This window comes from Cajanus cajan, chromosome 1, assembly GCF_000230855.2.
Source record: "Cajanus cajan strain Asha chromosome 1, NIPB_CcT2T_4, whole genome shotgun sequence".
Taxonomy (NCBI): Eukaryota; Viridiplantae; Streptophyta; class Magnoliopsida; order Fabales; family Fabaceae; genus Cajanus; species Cajanus cajan.
In genome coordinates this window covers 67,624,174-67,645,726 of record NC_138517.1, presented here as the reverse complement: position 1 = coordinate 67,645,726, position 21,553 = coordinate 67,624,174, and the positions used below count along the sequence as shown (strand labels likewise).

General features: G+C 37.7%; 1 protein-coding gene across 1 annotated transcript; it reads left to right on the top strand.

Annotated features, from left to right (window-relative positions):
* The first annotated feature begins 14,102 nt into the window (after nucleotides 1–14,102).
* LOC145955412 (uncharacterized) lies at nucleotides 14,103–15,975 on the top strand. The gene is made up of 2 exons (XM_083070049.1): nucleotides 14,103–14,313; nucleotides 15,773–15,975. The coding sequence occupies exons 1-2, from the start codon at nucleotides 14,103–14,105 to the stop codon at nucleotides 15,973–15,975; spliced, it is 414 nt and encodes a 137-aa protein (XP_082926175.1).
* The last annotated feature ends 5,578 nt before the right edge of the window (nucleotides 15,976–21,553 follow it).

Genomic DNA, 21,553 nt, shown 5'->3' with positions numbered 1-21,553 from the left:
GCCGTACTGAAGTCAGTACAACCGTATTGACACTTCAATACGACCGCTGCGAACTCAATACGGGCGTATTGAAATTTCTGACTTTCAATACGACCGTATTGAACTCCAATACGACCGTATTGAAGTTCAAAAATTTCAATACGGCCGTATTGGCCCTGTAGGCCGTACTGCGCCTATTCCCTATAAATATGACGTCAATTGGACGTCATTCCACACTTTTTCACTCAGTTTTGACTCCCTCCTTGAGTATTCTGGGGTTTTTGAGCAGTGTTCTGCCCTAGAAATCTCTCTGGGAGTCGATCCGACGAAGTTCTGGAATTCCGAGCACTTAGCTTGGAGATTCGAACCTAGTCGAAGGGAAATCCTCCGGATTTCCGTAGTCAAAATTTTATAGGAGGGAGCGAGCGGGCTTGTAGAGCGAGGGAACGCCAAAAAGCTTCCCAGTTTTACGAAATATATAAAAGCACGCTTCAAAGGTTTTCTTCTTAAAATCCTTCCTTTTACTGCTTTCTGTTTGTATATTTAACTGTCATCATGTAGATAGTTAATTTATAATCGCTTATAATAAATAGGGGTAATTTAGTAATTTTACGCTGTTATTTTAGAAATAATCTGTCATAGGGAACCCGAAAGGGGCGCTGTGGGGTGCTAACACCTTCCCCACGCGTAACCGACTCCCTTACCCAACTCTGGTTGTAATGGCCAAAGTTGATTTATAAAATCAATTGCCTTATCCCTTTTTCCAATGTTTTGAGTAAAACATTGGTGGCGACTCCACGAACCCTCCTTTTGCGAAAACCACTAATCCATGGAGGGTCCCGCTTGGGATTAATATGGATTGGTGAATCATTTAATAAAATTGCTCGTTTGACAAGGTCTCAGTTTGAGAATACGTCATTCTAGCAATCCATATTTTTAAACAAATAAACGAGTCCAACCATCCTTCGCGAATGCCGAAAGCCCGTTTCGGGTCGGTGGCGACAATTATGATTCCACTTATTAGTCTCTTGAGTTTCCATTGTACATACTTGTATAGTTGATTTCTTGTACTTTGTATATAGTAGATACTTGTATAGGTATATTTTTGCCTTTGTATTTGAGAGACACTTTATTTCCTTTACTAGCTATTGTATATTGTTTCTAGGATAGGTTACTTGGGCACTTTGACTCCATTTAACCTAATCTAGAAATACACTCTTTTCTTATTTTTCTAGTAGTAGGATTGGGAGTGGCATTAGCAAGCTAGAGAGTGTGACTAGCAAGCTAGAGAGTGTTACTAGCAATTGGACCAAGAGATGGACCTAGGCTAAATTTTTACATATTGGACTCATTTTACTCCTAATTTTTCATAGATTTGATTTAGCTAGGTTCCATTCACATTGGATCAACCTAACTAAACCAAATCAACATTTTCAAAACCGGTTGGAGTAAAATAAAGTCCAAAGAGTCGCCAACCTTAGTTTGTGTTTACATTGGCCGAATTGCTTGTCTCCTCTCAAGCTTAGAAGCTTGAAGCAGAAGCTTCTCCTTAGCTTGCTTACCAAGAAAGATAAGTGAGTAGCTTGCTCTCCAAGCCTCTAGACCATGGGTGATTAGCTAGACCTTACCATGGTTCCTAGTGAACCATGGTTAAGGCTAGCTTGCTCTCAAAGCTTCCTACTCCTATATACTTGTTTTCCTTTCATTGTAAGACACTTTTAGAGATATTGAGAATTATTTTCTGAAGATTATTCAGATTTCTCTCTTCTAAAAGTCCCTAAACCTCTTTGATATTCATCCAATTCTCTTATCCCTTAACTAGAAGAGTGTGGTGAGAATTGAAGAGACTTATCTCTTCATCAAGGAGTGGCGTCTCTTGGGAGAGTTCTCCACCAAACCGTGATGGTTCTAAAGTCTCCTCCTCCATTGGAGACCTTAGCAAAGCTTAGGAAGAATCAAGGAGCCGAAGATCTAGGGAGGAACTTGAAGAGGATTCACATCAATCCGGATTCTCCATCAAGTTTTCCATCATTTGGTATGAAGAGCTAGGTCTCCTTGGTAAATTCGTTCTTAAGATTTCTTGTCTTGTTTTGTTCGGTTCAAATCACGTAAAAGTGTGTCTAAACTGTTCCTACATGTATTTCCTTTTATTGTCTTGTGTTTGTGTGCCTTGAGTTGTTCTTGTGTCACATCTATAAATCTATAGAACACACTCACCTTGTCTTGTTTGTTCTTGATTCATGTTCTAAATTCTTGTGAATCAATCTTTGTGTGTGCCTTAGGTATTCTTTGTATGTCTTTTTAAATGTTTTAGGATTGCTTTTATCTTCCATTGGAATTCTTAATATTCGGTCTAAAAAGAAATTCCCAAAAAGAAACAAGAATACAAGCATTTTACATTTCTTAATCTACTAGTTTTGTCTTAGAGTCATGTGTAGTTGTTTTGCTTGTCATTAAATCCTTGTTGTGCCTTTTTATTTTTGAATCTATATGAATTGATATCTGTTATTTTATGATGTCAATGCTAGCTGAACATTAATAAATCTTAGAGTGCTCATAAAATGATTCCAATGCATGTTATTAGACCTAACATGTTCTAGAGTCAATTTTTGTGAACTTCAATTGCTATTTGTTTCCTAGCAATTTGTGACCAGCAATTCCTTGTGTGTCTTGTGCTTGTTTTTAAAAAAGAAAACAGAGTTAGAAGTGTATTAAAAACGAAAATCAAAGTGTACAAAAGATAAGAACAAACTAGTATCAAAACTAGTAACATTTTGTGGTTGAAATTTTTGACTAGTACACTTACACTTCTACTCTTCTTACTTCTCTTTTCTCCACCACTTGGAAACCTCTTTATTAATTGTGTGGCCTCTGTTTTTAAGTGCTAATTCTTTGTATTAAAATAAAATAAAGAAAAGAAAGAGACAAAAATACAAGAAAAAGAAAAGAAAAGAAAGAGAAAAACCTAGAAAAAGAAAGGTGAAAAAAAAACATTACTAGTAGCACTTGACCTTGAAATTTTGTGTGATTTTTCTGGAGGTTTGCTTGCTGTCCAGTGGCTGGAAAAAGACTTTTAAACCATCAAAACATTAGCACAAATTTTGTTTTGGTTTTTTTAATCAATTCTAGAGCCATTCCTAGGATTATTCTTTTGTGTGCTAGCTTTTGAAATTAGCCTTTAATTGTTGCTTTGTGTCTTCTTGGCTCTCTTTGTTTTGTCACATTAATTCCTATAAGAGTGTAGCCTATTCTAATTGTGCTTTTCAGTTTTAATTTCTTGGCCTCTACTCTCTTTTGATTGATTGTTAAGCCTTGGTGAGATATAATTCTTTTTCAAGCCATTACACTTGCACTAGTGGAAAATCAGCATATTACGTCACCCCTTTTACGTCAGAAATACGAAAATCCGACGTAAAAAAAACGTGGTGGCATTTTTGTAATTTTTGCGAACTTTTTTACGTCAGACCTGGTAGGGTCCGACGTAAAAAGTCCAATCTATGTCGGAGGTGTGTTGCGTCCAACGTAGATTGGACTTTTTACGTCGGACCCTACCAGGTCCGACGTAAAAAAGGACGCAAATTTGAATAAGAGAGCGCGAGGCACACCGCGCCCATTCACTCTTCATCACTTTTCATTTTTTTTTCTCTAAACCCTCTCCCTCTCCTTTGTTACTGAATCATTTTTTTGTCTTTTGCAGAGGAATGAACTCTTTGTTACTCATTTGCACATTGTTGTTGCTTCTTAGGTATGAATCAAGGTTTCGTTAGCACTTTTCTACTTCGCATTGCTACTCTGGCTATCTGTTTTATTTGATTCTTTGGTTGTTCTATTTGTGTAGGTAGTGAGCGTTTTCTTTTGGGTTGTTATACGAAGCTGAATGGCTTGTTCTGCTGGCATTTTTATGTTTTTATTTATTTATTTTTTTTCCTACTTTTTTACGTCGGATGTCTTAATGTCCGACGTAAATTTACGTCGGTTTTGAAGATTCGACGTAAAATTTACGTCTCCCGCTTCTACGTCGGTACTTTTTCTGACGTAAAAAGCTGAAAATGTCCGACGTAATACACCTCTTTTGTACTAGTGTTGGAAGGAAAAATTAATTGAGACACATTGGATTAATCTTAAAAGGGTCAACACTTGAAGAAGATTGAGGTACAAATTACTTGAGTGAAACACCTTGGAAAGACTCACTTGTTTGTTCCTTTTTTTGCAGCCAAGACTTGTTTTTAATTTTAGGGCAAATTGGAGACGGATTTTTGAAGGGAATTAGAGACGGATTTGGAAGGTTGTGACGGATTTGTGGAGTTCCTCATCTTCCTACATTTTGGTCACTAAACTTGTTGCAAAAGCTGATCCAAATTCAGTCTTCAAGACCTTTGAAGAGACTATTCAATTTCTTTTGATTTGTATTAATTTCTTGTTGTAATTCCTTAACCCTACCCTTGGGTTAACTTTTAACTTTCTTTTGTTGAAAACAAACTTACATTTAGGAGTGGTTGTTTGGGAAAACTTTTGATTAAGTCCCACCACTTCCTAAATAGTCTTAAATAAAGATTCCTAGACACGTTTAGTACTTGTGGAAGGGTCCCCAAAGACTTCAAGTGCCATTTGGGCTTCCACTAGGATACGCCTAGTTTACTTGCTTTCATAATACGTTTAGGACTTGTGAAAGTGTCCCAAAAGGCTTCAAGTGTCACTTGGACTTACACCCTAGGACCCTACGACTAGTGTATGCTTTACTTGATGTCTTTTTACTTGTTTAATTTCTAAGTTCGTTTAGAAGGCTTCCTTTGCTTACTAGGGGTTTCATGCACACACACACAACTACTTTACTTGCTTGTGTGAAAAATTTGTTTTGTAAGAAAGGTATAAGGGGGTTTAGTAATTTCCACTTGAAAAGACTTGGTTATTAAGTGGCTCCTTGTAGCTCACCTCCCTTGATAGTGCAACTTGTATACTTAGACCTCCAAGTACTTAGTATTACACCTAAAAGAGAAAACCTTTTGTGAAAATCTTTATCACTCAATTTGCAAAATTCTTTAACATTTGTGAAAACATTTCTCTTGCAAAAATGAGTGATCATTCTCATGAAAGTAGTGTGCATGGTCATCATGCTCCTAGAAGTCATAGGAGTACTAAAGATGAGCTTAGAGAACTTAGGGATTATATTAGGAAAAAAGAAATAGAAAATGAAAAAAACAATGAAATAATAAGAGAGTTGTTAAACAAACTTGTGGTGGGGAGTGAATCTAGCAAATCCCATGCCAATGAGGGTCATGGGCCTTCTAGGCACAAAAAACATAATGGTTAAGGGCCTTCTAAGCCTCATGGAGGCCAACATGAAGAAGAACCATCATGGCCCAAAAGCCAACATTCACATACTCACTCATCAAGTGAAGGGTTTTATAGTAGTCACCATGATGATGGCTACTATCAAAGACCCTCTAGGCAACATAGGCCTAGGCATGACACAACTACTCTTAGAGAACCTAGGGTTGACCTTCCTCCCTTCCATAAGACAATGTTGATGACTACTTAGATTGGGAAATGAAGGTTGAACAACTCTTCACTTGCCACAATGTGAGTGAAGAGAGAAGGGTTCCCATGGCTACCCTAAGTTTTCAAGGGAGTGCCATGCATTGGTGGACATCCCTAGTGAGAGAAAAACAAATTATGAGAGATCCCTCCATTAAATAATGGAATGAACTTAGGAGTGCCTTAAGGAGAAGGCACATTCCTCCCTATTATGAGAGAGAGTTAATGGACAAGCTCCAAAGGCTCCAACAAAGAAATCAAAGTGTGGAGGAATATAGGCAACAAATGGAGTTGCTTATGCTAAGGGCTAGCATTAGGGAAGAAGAGAGAACCACCATTGATAGGTTTCAAAGTGGACTAAACCTAGAGATTAGGGACAAGGTTGAACTACTACCCTATAGAGACCTTAATGAATTAATTCAACTTTGTGTGAGAGTAGAACAACAAGTTAGGAGAAAGCCTACCCTTAGGAAGGAATCTACCTCATACCCTATAAAGGACTTCAAGGAGGAGGGTCAACCCTCCTATTCAAAAGAAAGTCCACTAAAAGAAAAACCAAAAGAAAAACCTTCCAATGAGCCTAGAACTAGTTCAATTAAGTGCTCTAAGTGCTTAGGGAGGGGACACATAGCTTCCCAATGCCCCACAAAAAAGACCATGATCATTAGGGGCAATGAGATCCTAAGTGAGGAAAACACTTCATCTTCTTCATCATCCTCAAGTAAAGAAGATGCTAGTCTTAGTTCTAGTGAGGAAGCACCATGTGAAGGTGACCTATTGATTGCTCAAACGTTATTAACCAACCAATTAAAAGAACAAGATCAATCACAAAGAGAGAACCTTTTTCATTCTAGATGTAAAATTTTTAAGAAAACATGTTCTCTCATTGTTGATAGTGGATCTTGTAACAATTTTGTAAGTCAAAGGTTGGTTGATAAGCTTAACCTAACTACTATAGCCCATCCTAAATCTTATAAACTTCAATGGCTTAATGAGGATGGACCTATAGAAGTTAAGATCAAGTAAATGTTCCTTTATCCATTGGAAAATATAAAGATGAAATTTTATGTGATATAATTCCAATGGATGCAAGCCACATTTTACTTGGAAGGCCTTGGCAACATGATAGGAAGGCCATTCATGATGGTGTTACAAACAAAATTCGCCTAGTCCACCTAGGCAAGAAACACACCTTGACTCCTCTTTCACCTTCACAAGTGTTGGAGGATCAAATATTTATGAAATCAAAAAAAAAAGAAAAGAGGAAAAAAAGAAGAAGGTTCTAGAGTTGGAGGGTAGTGTCTCCTTCAAGGAAGTTGTTCCTAGAAGTCAATTTTTAATAGAACATTCTATTAAAAAATGTCTTCTAGTTGAGCAACCTCTTTACCTTCTCAATACTAAAAAGACACTACTCTTGGAAAAGAGTAAGGAGGATAGTGTCTCCTCCAAAAATCTTGTGATAAAGGAAAGTCACTTTTCTATTAAAAATGATTGCAAAAAGACTTTTCTTCTTCACCAAGATTTTAGCTCTTTTCCTATTGCTACCACGGACTTAGAGCTTAAGATCCACAACCTAAATAATTTTGAAAATAAAGGATCTCAAGTTCTTAGTCTAGTGAAGAAGAAGTGGACTTCACCTAGTTTTACTTCTTATGCTACTACTTTGGTGGTGCCCAAAGTAGACAACCATTGTCTATTTAGGACTTCTCTTACTTTAGTTGTTCTAATAAAGCACCCAACATTTGGTTTATATTGTTTATTAGATACATCTCATGGTGTCTTATTTTCTATTTTTGATCTTAAGGGAAGTTCAAACTTCTTTGAACTTAACTTGACTACTTCCCTTCAAGACCAAATTAGATTCTATGACTTTTCTAAACTCTTTACACCCTCTTCCATGATGTATCTAACATATAATATTATCAAGGGTTGCCTAGGTAGTTTCCTTATTATATTCACTTTGTTTTCTTGTAGAAGCCTAGGTTACTACATAGGGTACTTTAGGCAAGATATCTTAGTATATAGGACTACTTCATTAGTTTCTTATAGTTTTAGCACTTTCACATTTTTAGGATTTAGTTCTACACTTAGAATACACTATAGTGAGGATCCTATTCTTATGCTTAGAGAACCCATCCTTCCTAGTCTAAGGACCCTTGCTAGGACTATAGAAGGAATTCCTCATAGGGTGCACTTTCCACATATGTTATATGAATATGTCATCTCTAATGCTTTGTTTCTTGTTTTCATTACATGTGATGCTATCTTTGGGGAAGGACCACTGGATTTGAGGACAAATCCTTTCGAAGGGGGAGGGTATGATAGAAATCTAATCCCCAAGAATCCCTTTGGAAGAGGTAAGACCAAGAAGGGTGAAGGTTGATCCAAGGAGGCTCACCCATGAAGACCATTGGGCCTTTAACTAGGTCCATGGTTAGGAAGCTAGATGAGGCTTCTATAGAGGAGGTTCTTCTTAGACCTTTGCTCTTCATGAGCATTGATTATGATTCCTCTTATTAGTCTCTTGAGTTTCCATTGTACATACTTGTATAGTTGATTTCTTGTACTTTGTATATAGTAGATACTTGTATAGGTATATTTTTGCCTTTGTATTTGAGAGGCACTTTATTTCCTTTACTAGCTATTGTATATTGTTTCTAGGATAGGTTACTTGGGCACTTTGACTCCATTTAACCTAATCTAGAAATACACTCTTTTCTTATTTTTCTAGTACTAGGATTGGGAGTGGCATTAGCAAGCTAGAGAGTGTGACTAGCAAGCTAGAGAGTGTTACTAGCAATTGGACCAAGAGATGGACCTAGGCTAAATTTTTACATATTGGACTCATTTTACTCCTAATTTTTCATAGATTTGATTTAGCTAGGTTCCATTCACATTGGATGAACCTAACTAAACCAAATCAACATTTTCAAAACCGGTTGGAGTAAAATAAAGTCCAAAGAGCCGCCAACCTTAGTTTGTGTTCACATTGGCCGAATTGCTTGTCTCCTCTCAAGCTTAGAAGCTTGAAGCACAAGCTTCTCCTTAGCTTGCTTACCAAGCAAGCTAAGTGAGTAGCTTGCTCTCCAAGCCTCTAGACCGTGGGTGGTTAGCTAGACCTTACCATGGTTCCTAGTGAACCATGGTTAAGGCTAGCTTGCTCTCCAAGCTTCCTACTCCTATATACTTTTTTTCCTTTCATTGTAAGACACTTTTTGAGATATTGAGAATTATTTTCTGAAGATTATTTAGATTTATCTCTTCTAAAAGTCCCTAAACCTCTTTGATATTCATCCAATTCTCTTATCCCTTCACTAGAAGAGTTTGGTGAGAATTGAAGAGACTTATCTCTTCATCAAGGAGTGGCGTCTCTTGGGAGAGTTCTCCACCAAACCGTGATGGTTCTAAGGTCTCCTCCTCCATTGGAGACCTTAGCAAAGCTTAGGAAGAATCAAGGAGCCGAAGATCTAGGGAGGAACTTGATGAGGATTCACATCAATCCGGATTCTCCATCAAGTTTTCCATCATTTGTCCTCTTAGGGCAAAAGTTGGTGTCTTGATGATTGTGGAGTTCTTTACCCTAAACTCTTTATGCATGGCTTACTTTCCATTACTTCTGACTAACGCACATAGGTTAATTTTCCCTTTTTTATTCTCATTTATTCTTTTACAAGGTGTGACACCCTCTACCCCAACATACATATATAGTAATTATAAATAAATATATATATATTTACATCAATAAAAATCAATTTTCCAACCACGTAAGGGTAAAGAGTTCATATTCATAAACTTGATCCAAATAACATGCCGGTAAAATTACAAAGAAATAAAACTAAATTTTTCAAAATAATATAATAAGAACATCTTAAACTAATCCTATCTATGCCCCGATGTCACATGTCCTATCAGAGCAAAACCCAACATAGAAGCCTAAGCTTCATCATCAACATCCTCAGCCTCACACTGATGATCACCTGTATAATAGTCACAGCAAAACAACACGAGAAAAGGGAGTGAGAAACATCTCACTCTGGCTCACAGTGTAGAAATATATGCAGGATAGCCAAACACAAACAAAACAAGTATAACATAAATAAATTAATAATAACATCACATTCATCCAAGACATAAACCATCACTTTATCGTATAACATTAAAAATGCATAAGTATGGACACGGACTACATATTATCATGCATGTGGCGCCAGTAAAACATCACATGGCATATTGCCGCTAGCAATACACGAAGAGTAGTCTAAGAGTACATGCCAGGTCACACCCTCTGCGCACTCTCACTAGAAGGATATACTACCAGAGTCTCGTCGGGATAGCTAAGCCGCGCAAGATACATCCCATGCACACAATGGGCGAGACTGGGACTTCCAAACCGAGCTATCCCCAAGGACTAATCCCCAAAGCTTTTACACTAGGGGGCCTTCTCTGGCGGTGTATTCCATATCGTACCCTTAAAACACTTATGCAAATGATGCATGTCAATCAAGAATCTATGCATTCTCATATCACATTATCATTTCCCATGGTTATTTCACATCATCACATTTCGTCATCACATTTCATCAACATATTTCATTATCACATTTCATATCTCATGTCTCAATCACATTCCGCATTATCTCATCATATTCACAAAGCCTCCACAGAGCACTTTAATTTATATCAAAACTCGTTTATTTATAAAATTAAATACATATTTTTACATCTCATCAAACAAGAAATATAACAGAACAATCAGAAATCAAAACAGAAAATATTCATATTTTGCTTATTTCTCGCGCAGGAACCCATAGAGCACTTTAAATCATATCAAAACATGTTTATTCTCAAAATTAATCACATATTTACACATTACATTCAGCAAGGAATACAACAGAACAATCAGAAGGTAAAATAGAAAATATTAGAAATATGCCTGTTTCTCATAGGGTTCCCACAGGAACCCACAGAGTACTCTAATTCATATCAAAACTTGTTTATTTTCAAAATTAGACACATATTTACACTCAGCAAATATCAAGAAACATAATAGATAACTCAGAAGATAAAACAGAAAACATTTAAAATTGTCTCTTACAATTACCAATGCATTCCCTAAGGGTTTCTCACAAGAACCCACATAGATATCAAATTACAAATTTATATTTAAATATAGGAAAAATAATATAATAAACATATATAATTAAGAAAAATCCCCCATACGTGAGCATATAACAACAACAATAACAAACAGGGGATTGAGGGCCAATCCCACTACCCAACATACATTCCCACACCCAGAGTAAGGTTTCTCAGTCCCCCCTTACCTGGATGAGCAGAAGATGAATGATCTTGGTGTGATCTAAGGTTGTTCTTGAGTACTCTTCCTAAAGCTCTTTGTTTCTCTTTTTTTTTCCCTAACCTTCCAGAACGCAAATGAGGCAGATAGGGTTAACGCTACCTGACTCCTTTTTTAAAATTAATCCATTGGGCTGGGTCAACCCAACCCATTTTCCTTCTCTTCTAACCCACTTCTCTTTTTCCTCAAAATAATTAAATAAAATAAATATATGTATATTATACAATATTTTTCCTCTATAATAATAATATATTTCTGACCTAAAATATAATAATAAATTTCGATAACAAAATATCATATAAAATCAACCTTCTCTTAAAACATATAAATATTTATTTAAAAATACTAAACAAAATAATTATTTAATACGCACAAAATAATTGTCCAAAACAATAATTATTTAAACGTACAAAATAATATTCCTCTATAATTATTAAAATAATTATGACCAAATACCATATAATAATAATAATAACAATAATAATAATAATAACCTTTTTGAAAACTGGGGTGTTACACAAGGAAGGATATGTTTTAAATAAAATGTAATGCAGAATGTAGAGAAAGTTGAGAATGATAAATATCAGTCTCATTGATTTGTTTATCGGTGAATGCTTAAATAAATTTTGACAATATTAGGTGAGAATCTATATTAGATTCTAAGAAGACTTACTTTAACAAACATATCAAAGTAAGGGCCCAACCATAGTATTTTTAAAAATAGATTTGGGTTTTTCTTTAAAGCACAAATACTATCATATATTAAAGCATTCACTTTTCTTAACTTTCTATACGTACCGCAACCTATTCCTCCTTAGCTAATAAAATAAAATGAATGAAATTAATGAGCTAATATAGAATTCATGTCATTTTTTTGCCTAATCTTTATCATGTTTCTATTATCTAAAGGGGAATGATGCATGGTAAAGATGAGATTTCTTTTAGTCATTTTTTTAAAAAAGAAAAAAGAAACTACCTATATGATGTTAATGAAAGTATGACCTAAGAATGTACAAAGGGGTATAAAATTTATTATTATTATTATTATTATGATTTTTTATTTCTTTATTATCTGTTTGCTTGTTTTAAAAATCCAATCCACCCTTATTAGAAGAAACATTATAAATGCGCACACACATGCTCAATCAACGTACACCCACGAACGATCGTGTTCAAATCCTTGGTCTGTGTCCCTGTTAAGAAAAGTGCTTTGTATAGAACGATTCTAATCTCACTGGTCTTTAAGGCACCCAAGGTGCCCCCATTATAGGGACCTAGTATCTCTATCACCGTCACCTAGCAAACTCTAAGGTCTGTCGCAGTATTTTGGGCTAGAGTAACCGGTTATCACCTTGAGTGTGATTTCTGACAAGGCTCGCAGGCTCCAAGGCCAAACTTGGGCCGATCGTACGTCAACCACTCCCTATGTTTAATACCCTCATGCCCCCGGGTGTAGGGGGAATTATTGTGTGCAAAGGTTTGTGTACAATTTTTATTCAAACAGGTGCAAAATTTAAACAGCCAAACAGACATTAAAGCCAAACAAATAAAATAAACAAAGTAAAAGGGAAAAATATTTAAATTATTATTCTTATTTTATTAACTTTATCATTTATATGGGCCTGACCCTCTTAAAACTTTCCCAGTGGAGTCGCCATCTGTCGCAACCCAAAATTTTTCGATCTCGCGACCTATGGTTTAAACATCCTTTTTGAAAATCTCATCAATTAAGGAATGCCTAGACACCAGACTAATCCTTAATTAATGGTTTTGAAAATAGGTTCATGGAGTCACCACCAATGTTTTACTCAAAACATTGGAAAAAGAAAAGGTTTTTTTTAAAAGTCCAATAATGGCCTTTGTAACCAGAATTGGGTTCAGGGGTCGGTTACGTGTAGGGAAGGTATTAATCACTCCTACAACGTCCTAAATCGGTACCCTATGATGAAGATAACATAATAAGAATTAATAATCTAAATATTTAGTCCCCTTTATGAATTGTTATTTACATGCTTAAATTTAAATTAAGCGATTGACCCTAAAATGTCTACATGGCTACTTTTATTGTAACATTATTTAAAATAAAAGAAGTGAAAGATGAAGCAAGAGATTGATGAGCAATACCTCGTAGAAAGCTTTATTAGATCTTCAACTATGGAGACTTTTAGGCACTTTTTGGCTACCTTTCACACTAAAATATGCTTCACAAAACTCAACAAATACAATAGTAAGGAGAGAGAGAAATTTTGAGCTCTAAGGAGTCTCAGAATGAAATTTTGTGTCCCTGAGAATTGTGCCCGAGTCTACTATTTATAGACATAAAAAATTTTCCAAAAGGGCCTGTTCTGGATCTGTACGTTATGTGTTAATTTTGTATCTTGGAACGACCCGTTCCAGAGGTGAGTTTAACACATAACTGCCTATGCTGGAATGACCCATTCCAAACTAAGGTTTTAGGCCTTTATTGTAACTTGGAACGGCCCGTTCCAGTTTAGGAGCGATCCATTCAAAACTAGGGTTTTAGGCCCTTTTTGTAAATTGGAATGGTCCGTTCTAGTTTGGGAACGACCCATTCCAGTTTTGGAACGACCCGTTCTGATTTTGAAACGACCCATTTCGATTTTGGAACAGCCCGTTCCAGGCTACTAAAACTAGCTTATTTGGGCTTTAGGCTTTCTGATGTCATGTCCTATTGTTTCCATGCGTCGGGAGCTTCTTTTCTTTGATAATGGAAGTCTATTTCGTTGTTTGTTTACCCCCAGACGAAATTGGGTGTCTACAGGGGGACGGGTAGAGCTGCGGCTGAGGCAGCTATAACGGTGGTCTATCATGATGGGAGAGATTTAGTAGAGTTCAGGAGATGTCAGCCTCCTCAGTTCAAGGGAAATTCAAATCTTGATGTGGCAGATCATTAGTTGAGTGAGATAGAGAAACTCTTTAGTGTCTTGGGGTCTTTTGAGGATAGGAAGTTGGCCTATGCAGTATACATGCTGGTGGGCGAGGCTGAGTACTGATGGAGAGGCACCAGGCAGATGTTAGAGAGCAGAGGTGTACTTGTTGATTGGGATTGCTTCATGAGGGTCTTTTTGGAGAAGTATTTCCCAGATAGCGTTAGGTACGTTAAGGAGGCAGAGTTCATGAGATCGCAGCAGGGGAGCATGTCTGTTTCAGAGTATGCTATGAGATTTGAGCATTTGACTCGTTTCTACTCTCAGGCCATGTTTGAGGGACTATGACCCTCTTCAGCTCATGCCTCAACCCCTCTGGTGAAAGGGAAGTTAAGGCATCAGGTGAGGATGTTTTGTTCGTGTTTGATTCTGGTGCCACACATTCTGTTATCTCTATTGATTGTGTGAGGAGATTGGGTTTAATGGTATCTGCATTGCATGTCAATTTTTCTATGTCTACTCCGGCTTTAATTTCTGTGGTGACGTCGGAGATGAGTGTGAGATGCCCGATAGAGGTGTTTGGTAGGAGGTTCCGAGTGAACCTGATTGTGTTGCCCATGGTGGATATCAACATAATCTTAGGGATGGATTGGTTATCTGCCCATCACATTGTTGAGCTTAGGAGAGCTTGAAGCTTAAGGAGTTTTGATGATCACAACATGCAACAACTTGGAGAACACAAAAACAAAGTTAAAGAAGAGTCAAGAGAATGCTATGATCTAAGACTATGTAATAGAACTTAGGAGATGAATTTTTATATTTGTGTATACTTGTGTGTGTGCTTTGTGCATTGAGCAAATCTTGTCTAAAATCAAGTAGGGAGTAGGTGATGATGATGAGTTGAGAACATTGGAAAATTATTTTGAGACTTAAAATGAAGTTTTAAGAACTGACTCAAAATAATCGATTATTGTTAAATATAATCGATTATTTCAGCAAATGGGCTAAGTGGAATGCCTTGCTGTAATAATCGATTATTTGTCAAAATAATCGATTATTTCAGAAACAACTCTCTGGAATAATCGATTATCCAGCTAAATAATCGATTAAGTTGTTCTTGGTTGATTTCCAGAAATCTGAAGAACAAAATAATCGATTATTCTTTAAAATAATCGATTATCTGGGTTTGAACTTTTATAAATAGACTTGAACTATTTTGAAACAGAGGACAATTGAGTAAGAACTGATAATAAACTTCTAAAAACACTTTAGAGAGTCTGTGTGACGTCTTGGAAAGGTTTCTTTGTGAAAATCCAAGAAGAAAAACATTTGTGAAAGAACTTGTGAAAATCATCATCATCATCATACCCTTGAAAGAGAAAGACAAAGAATTGTTCAAGAATTCCAGGTGAATTCGTTTCATGTTTGTTTCTTTGTGAATCTTTGTGGAAAATCTTGAGAAGGGTTTCTCAAGTGATTAAGGTTCTTGTAGTGGGATCTACAAGGGGTGCTTTCTTGGGGTCAAGAAAGTGATTATCTTTTAGTAGTGAAGTATATGCATGTGTGTTTGCTTGTAAACCTTCTTGCTTAAAGATAGTGGAAAAATCTTAATCAGGTGGTGATTAAGGACTGGATGTAGGTCACATGTGGAGTGGCTGAACCAGTATAAAAGACTTGTGCAATCTTCTTCAACCTTATCTTTTGTTTTGCAATTTCTTGGTTGAGCTTTAAAGAAGATAAAACTTGATTAACAAGTGGATGTAATTCTTGATGGTTTAAATCTGTAATTGAACATTATTAGTGAACCTCATAATGTTGTAATCAAGTTAGCATATTGCATTCATATTATCATAACAAGTCTTGAGAAGTGCTTCATTTTGAAAATTCTGTCATAGAAAAGTTTTAATTGAATGTGAAGATCCAGAAACTCTGATAAAATTTTTAAAGGGTCATTGAATCCAATTCACCCCCCCTCTTGGATTTGGCCATTCTTTTCTAACACACATCCTTATAGATTATGCTCGGAGAGAGTTGGTATTTCCTCAATTGGAGGATGAGGTGTTGGTGTCAGCAGATCAAGCTGAGCAGTTGATGAGGGATGGAGCTGAGTGCTTCATGTTGTTTGTTGCTTTGAGTATTGAGACAGAGAGGGCCATCAGTGGGATTGAGATCGTCAGTGAGTTTCGTGAGGTGTTCCCAGATGATGTGCCGGGATAGCCACCTATGCGTGATGTTGAGTTTAGCATTGATCTGGTACCAGGTGTAGGACCGGTATTAGTGGCTCCTTATAGGATGGCTCCAGTTGAGTTGGTAGAGTTGAAGAAGCAGATTGAGGATTTGTTGGAAAAATAGATGTTGGGGCCTAATGTTTCTCCTTGTGGTGCCCTGGTACTATTAGTAAAGAAGAAGGATGGTGGGGTCCGTTTGTATGTTAATTATCGGCAACTAAATAAGTTGATGATAAAGAACAAGTATCCATTTCTGAGGATTGATGATTTGATGGATCAGCTGAGGGGAGATTTAGTGTTTTCGAAGATTGATTTGAGATCCGAATACCATCAAATTAGGGTAAAGGAGAGTGACATACCAAAAACTACTTTCAGGACTAGGTATGGTCACTATGAGTATGTAGTGATGCCTTTCGGTGTCACTAATGCTTCAACAGTGTTCATGGATCACATGAACAGGATTTTCAGGTCATTCTTGGACAGGTTTTTGGTGGTCTTCATTAATGATATATTGGTATATTCCAGATCTTTTAAGGATCACTGGGAGCATTTGAGGTTGGTTTTGGAGGTGTTGAGGGATAAGCAGTTGTATGCCAAGCTGTCCAAGTGTGAGTTTTTGGTTGTCTGAGGTGAGGCTTTTGGGGTATGAGATATTGACAGAGGGGATTGCAGTGGATCCAGCCAAGGTGGAGCCTATGATTCAGTGGGAGCGTCTGAGGACTGCTATGGAGATTAGGAGTTTTGTTGGGTTAGGGGGTTGCTATCGGAGATTCATAGAGGGTTTCTCTCGAATAGTAATGCCTTTGACTCAACTGACTCAGAAGGATCAGCCTTTTGTTTGGACGGATGCTTGTGAGCAGAGTTTTTAGGAATTGAAGGGGCGGTTGACTACTTCTCCAGTTTTGGTGTTACCTGACACTGGTGAGTATTTTGATGTGTTCTGTGATGCTTCTCACCAGGGATTAGATTGTGTGTTGATGCAGGGAGGGAGAGTAGTGGCATATGCTTTGAGGCAACTTAAGACCCATGAGAGGAATTATCCTACTCATGATTTGGAGCTTGCAACTGTGGTGTTTGCCTTAAAGTCATAGAGGCACTATCTGTATGGTGCGAGATTCAGTGTATTCAATGATCAAAAAAGTTTGAAGTACTTGTTTGATCAGAAGGACCTGAATATGAGGTAGAGAAGGTGGATGAAATTCCTAAAGAACTTCGATGTCTAGTGGATATATCATCATGGGAAGGCGAATATGGTAGCAGATGCATTGAGTAGAAAGTCCATCCACATGTCGGCTATGATGATTAGGGAGTTGGAGCTGATTGAGCAGTTCAGAGATTTGAGACTAGAGGTGGACGTTGTTCAATATCACATTAGTTGTGGTATGATCACCATAACTAATGAGTTCTTGAGACAGGTGAGAACTAAGGAATTACTGGATCCATAGTTGTTAAGGATTTTGGGATTGCTTAGTACCGAGAGGTCAGCTGGTTTTGAGCTTGGTACTGATGGGTTTATGAGATTTAGAGGTCGGATTTGTTTACCTTAGGATTCAAAATTGAGGAGAACTATTTTGGAAGAGGGGCACATGAGTCATCTTAGCATACATCCCGATATGACTAAGATGTATTAGGACATCAAGAAGAGTTTCTAGTGGCCTGGTATGAAAAAGGAGATAGCAGAATTTGTGGCATCTTGTTTGACTTGTCAAAAAGCGAAGATTGAGCATCAGAGGCCCGAAGGGGTTTTTGTTGATGGAGATTCCCGAGTGGAAGTGGGATAGTGTCACTATGGACTTCGTGGTTGGGTTTCCTAGGATAGCTAGGAATAGTGACTCTATCTGGGTGATTGTGGATAGGTTGACAAAGTGTGCGCACTTTCTTCCTTTCAACAAGAGGTGGTCCTTAGAGAGGCTTGCACAGTTGTATATCAGAGAGATAGTACGGTTGCATGGAGTGCCTTCTAGTATTATTTCTGACAGAGATCCAAGGTTTACTTCTAGGTTTTGGCAGACTTTACATCAGGCGTTGGGGACGAGGTTGAGGTTAAGCTCCGCTTATCATCCACAGATAGATGGTCAGTCAGAGAGGACAATTCAGTCACTAGAGGATCTCCTAAGAGCTTGTGTGTTGGATCATTTGGGTAGCTGGAAGGAGGTGTTACCATTGGTGGAGTTTACCTACAATAACAGTTATCACTCGAGTATTGGCATGGTTCCTTTTGAGGCTTTGTATGATAGGAGGTGTAAGACTCCATTATGTTGGTATCAGGAGGGTGAGTTAGTAGTGGTTGGTCCAGAGTTAGTCCTTCAGACTATTGAGATGGTGAGACAGATTCAGGAGAGGTTGAGGGCTACCTAGAGTCGACAAAAGTTCTATGTTGATAGGAGGAGGAGACCTCTTGATATTAAGGAGGTAGAGCACGTGTTTCTTAGGGTGACACCCACTACTGGTGTGGAAAGGGCAGTAAGGGCTAAGAAGCTCACTCCGAGGTTCATTGGTCCTTACCAGATCCTTTGTCGTGTAGGTCCGGTAGCTTACCAGTTGGCGTTGCCTCTGGTTCTGTCCAACCTACATAATGTGTTTCATGTTTCATCGTTGAGAAAGTACATTAAAGACCCGAGTCATCTGGTAGAGATGGATGAGGTGCAAGTTAGAGAGAACTTGACCTATGAGGAAAGATCGGTAGCTGTCGTTGATCACAAGTTGAAGGATCTTAGGGGAAAATCCACCAGCTTGGTGAAAGTTCTTTGGGATATAGCTACTGATGAGGCGACCTGGGAGGTGGAGAGTCAGTTCAAGGAACGATATCCATTTCTCTTTTCAGGTAAGCCTATTTTCGGGGATGAAAATTCTTGTTTGTTGGGAGGTAATGTAACGTAGTTAGTAGCCCAGAACGAGCCTTTCCCAAATTGGAACGGGCCGTTCCAAAATACTAAATAGACCTATAAATCCTAGTTGAGAACGGGCCGTTCCAAATAGGATCGTTGTGAGTAAAATGTAACCCCAGAACGGGCCGTTCTAGTTTGAGAACGGGTCATTCTACATGTGAATTTTACACATAAAGTTTGAGTCTAGAACGGGCCATTCCGGATTCGAAACGGGATATTCTGGCCACTCCAGACTTATATAAATAGGCCACATGAGGAGAAAGAAGGGGAACTTAGAGAGAGGTTTTAGAGAGAAGTTTTAGAGAGAAGGACTCTAGGTCTGTGAGCTCCTTTGTTTACCAAATTTCTTTGTATGATTCTTCTTCTCCTCTAGATCACTAGTGTCTTCTGTCTTTTCTTGAAATTCAGACTAGGAAGCTTACTTTGGGTGGATTGAAGTTTCTGGGTTGAGCTTCGAAAATGAATTCTACTTCTTCTCAGTTCTTGGCCATTTTGAACCAATTTTCAGGTGAGGAAAGCTAGAATGTTTGCCGTTTATTCGCATGTGAGTTTAGTGACTTAATTGATGCATGAAAGTCGAGGATCCATGGCTGGATCGGAGAATTTTCTCATTTTTTGGGGTTTTGGAAAAAATGGGGTTTTTGGTGATTTTGATGCATCGAATGGGTGCATGTTGATTTTGAGTTTGTTTTTGTGTTGTATGGAGCCTATGCATTGTGTTTTTATGTTTGCATGTGGCTGGATTTACTGGTTTGGATAAGTTTTTGAACTCTCTAACTAGGATTAGACTGGGCGCAGGTTGAGCGAGCCGGGCGTGGAAGAGCTTAGGGCTCTCGGGTTGGATGTTAGGTCGGGTGTGATTTGATTGCGCTGGGCGTGAGTGGGTTTGATGTTTTTGGATTGAAATTGATGCTCATGCATGTTTAAAGTTGAAGTTTTAGATCATGTATGTATGATATATGATGTATGGTGAGGTGTGATTCATATGTATGCTTGGTAATGATATATATGAATGTCTAAATATGATATGACATGAATATATGTTCATATGAGTATGATTATTGATCATGATGGTGGGTAGACTTTGTATGATGTATGATGCATTATTGCATGTGATGCCTTATGGCATGTGTACGATTATTGATCATGATGGTGGGTAGACCATGTATGATGTATGATGCATAATTGCTTGTGATGCCTTATGGCATGAGTCTAGCCTAGGACTTGAGGAGAGGGGAAATATTTTCGAACTAGAAGAGCTCACATAGAGTCTCTTGAGAGGGGTGCTTGGATAGGCCACTGATATATGAGAGTGGTGCTCAGCTAGGCCACTGGATTTGGTTGAGAGTGGTGCTCAAGTAGGCCACTGGGTTGGGTGAGTCTCCTCTAAGTCCTTAGCTAGTGTTGGAGAGGAATATGAGGTCGAGGGTTATTCCCTTAACCAAGTACTAAGGAAGGTGCGTGGATCCTTGCGGATAGTCGATGGGCGAACTCCACGAGTGACTTGGTAATGCATGCCAAGGTCGTGGTAAGCATGTACCCAGCTGTGCTATACCTGACAGTGGATCTGGACTTCTAATTGTATAAGTGACATCATCCGAGTAAACCTGAGTGAGGATTTTTGTCCTATTTAGCTGTGACCGAGTAGGCCCATTGGGCGTGAAAACGGTTGGGGTGGTTTTGTTAGGATTGGGATGTCAGTTACACTGCTCTACTGTTAGGGAGATCTCCTAGGTGTATGCGTGATGACATATTAGATGATTGATATGCATTGATATCTGTCATGAGTTGCATGTATTGCATGATTGTTATGATGATGAAGTGTATGGTGTTTGACTTCATGTTTGATGAATGGATGATTGATTGAGATGGAAGTTCCTTTGGGACTTGATTTGGGTGCATGTGTAGTATAGATTTTATTCTGTACTTGTATGATTGCTTTTTGAACTCTAGCTTACCTTTCTGTTTCCATGTGGATGGACTGCGATGATCATACTTTGTATGAAAGCAGATTAGGGCTAGCTTAGAGTTGAGGTCCGCTGCCAAACGAGGAGTTTTGTCCTAGTGTTAGAGTTACCTGCTGGGGTAACTGTTGTTGTGCTTGACCGACACTAGGGAATATTATTTTGGATGACTGTACATATATATAGTGTTATAATTTATTTTTAGAAAACTTAGTTATTATTATATTTTATATACCATGTATGTATTAGTTGTCACATTTAATATTTCTCTTAGTTCACTAGTAGTAGTGCAATTCCACTAAGTGTAGAGACCATGGCGGGTCGTTACATTTAAAATTCAATTTTTAAATCTAAAACATAATAAAGATGATATGTGATAAATTTGTAAAATTGACAATTTGGAGATAATGTACGAAAAAAAAGTATAGAAAAATATTGATCATTTATTGGTTAATTACTATATATATTTTCAACAAATTATCGATTTTTCTGAATTTTGTTAAAGTATGTTCGTTAATAATGAGATCTTGCAAAAGTTTGATTTTTGCCAATCACTTGACATCATAAAATTGTCTAAGAAAGACGTGAGTAGAATTGGTCGTTTACTAACTATCTTGCAAAAATCACCTTGGAAAGGTGTGAGTAGGCTTGGTCGTATATTGTCCACCACGCAAAAATTGCCTCAGAAAGATGTGAGTAAAATTGGTTGTACACC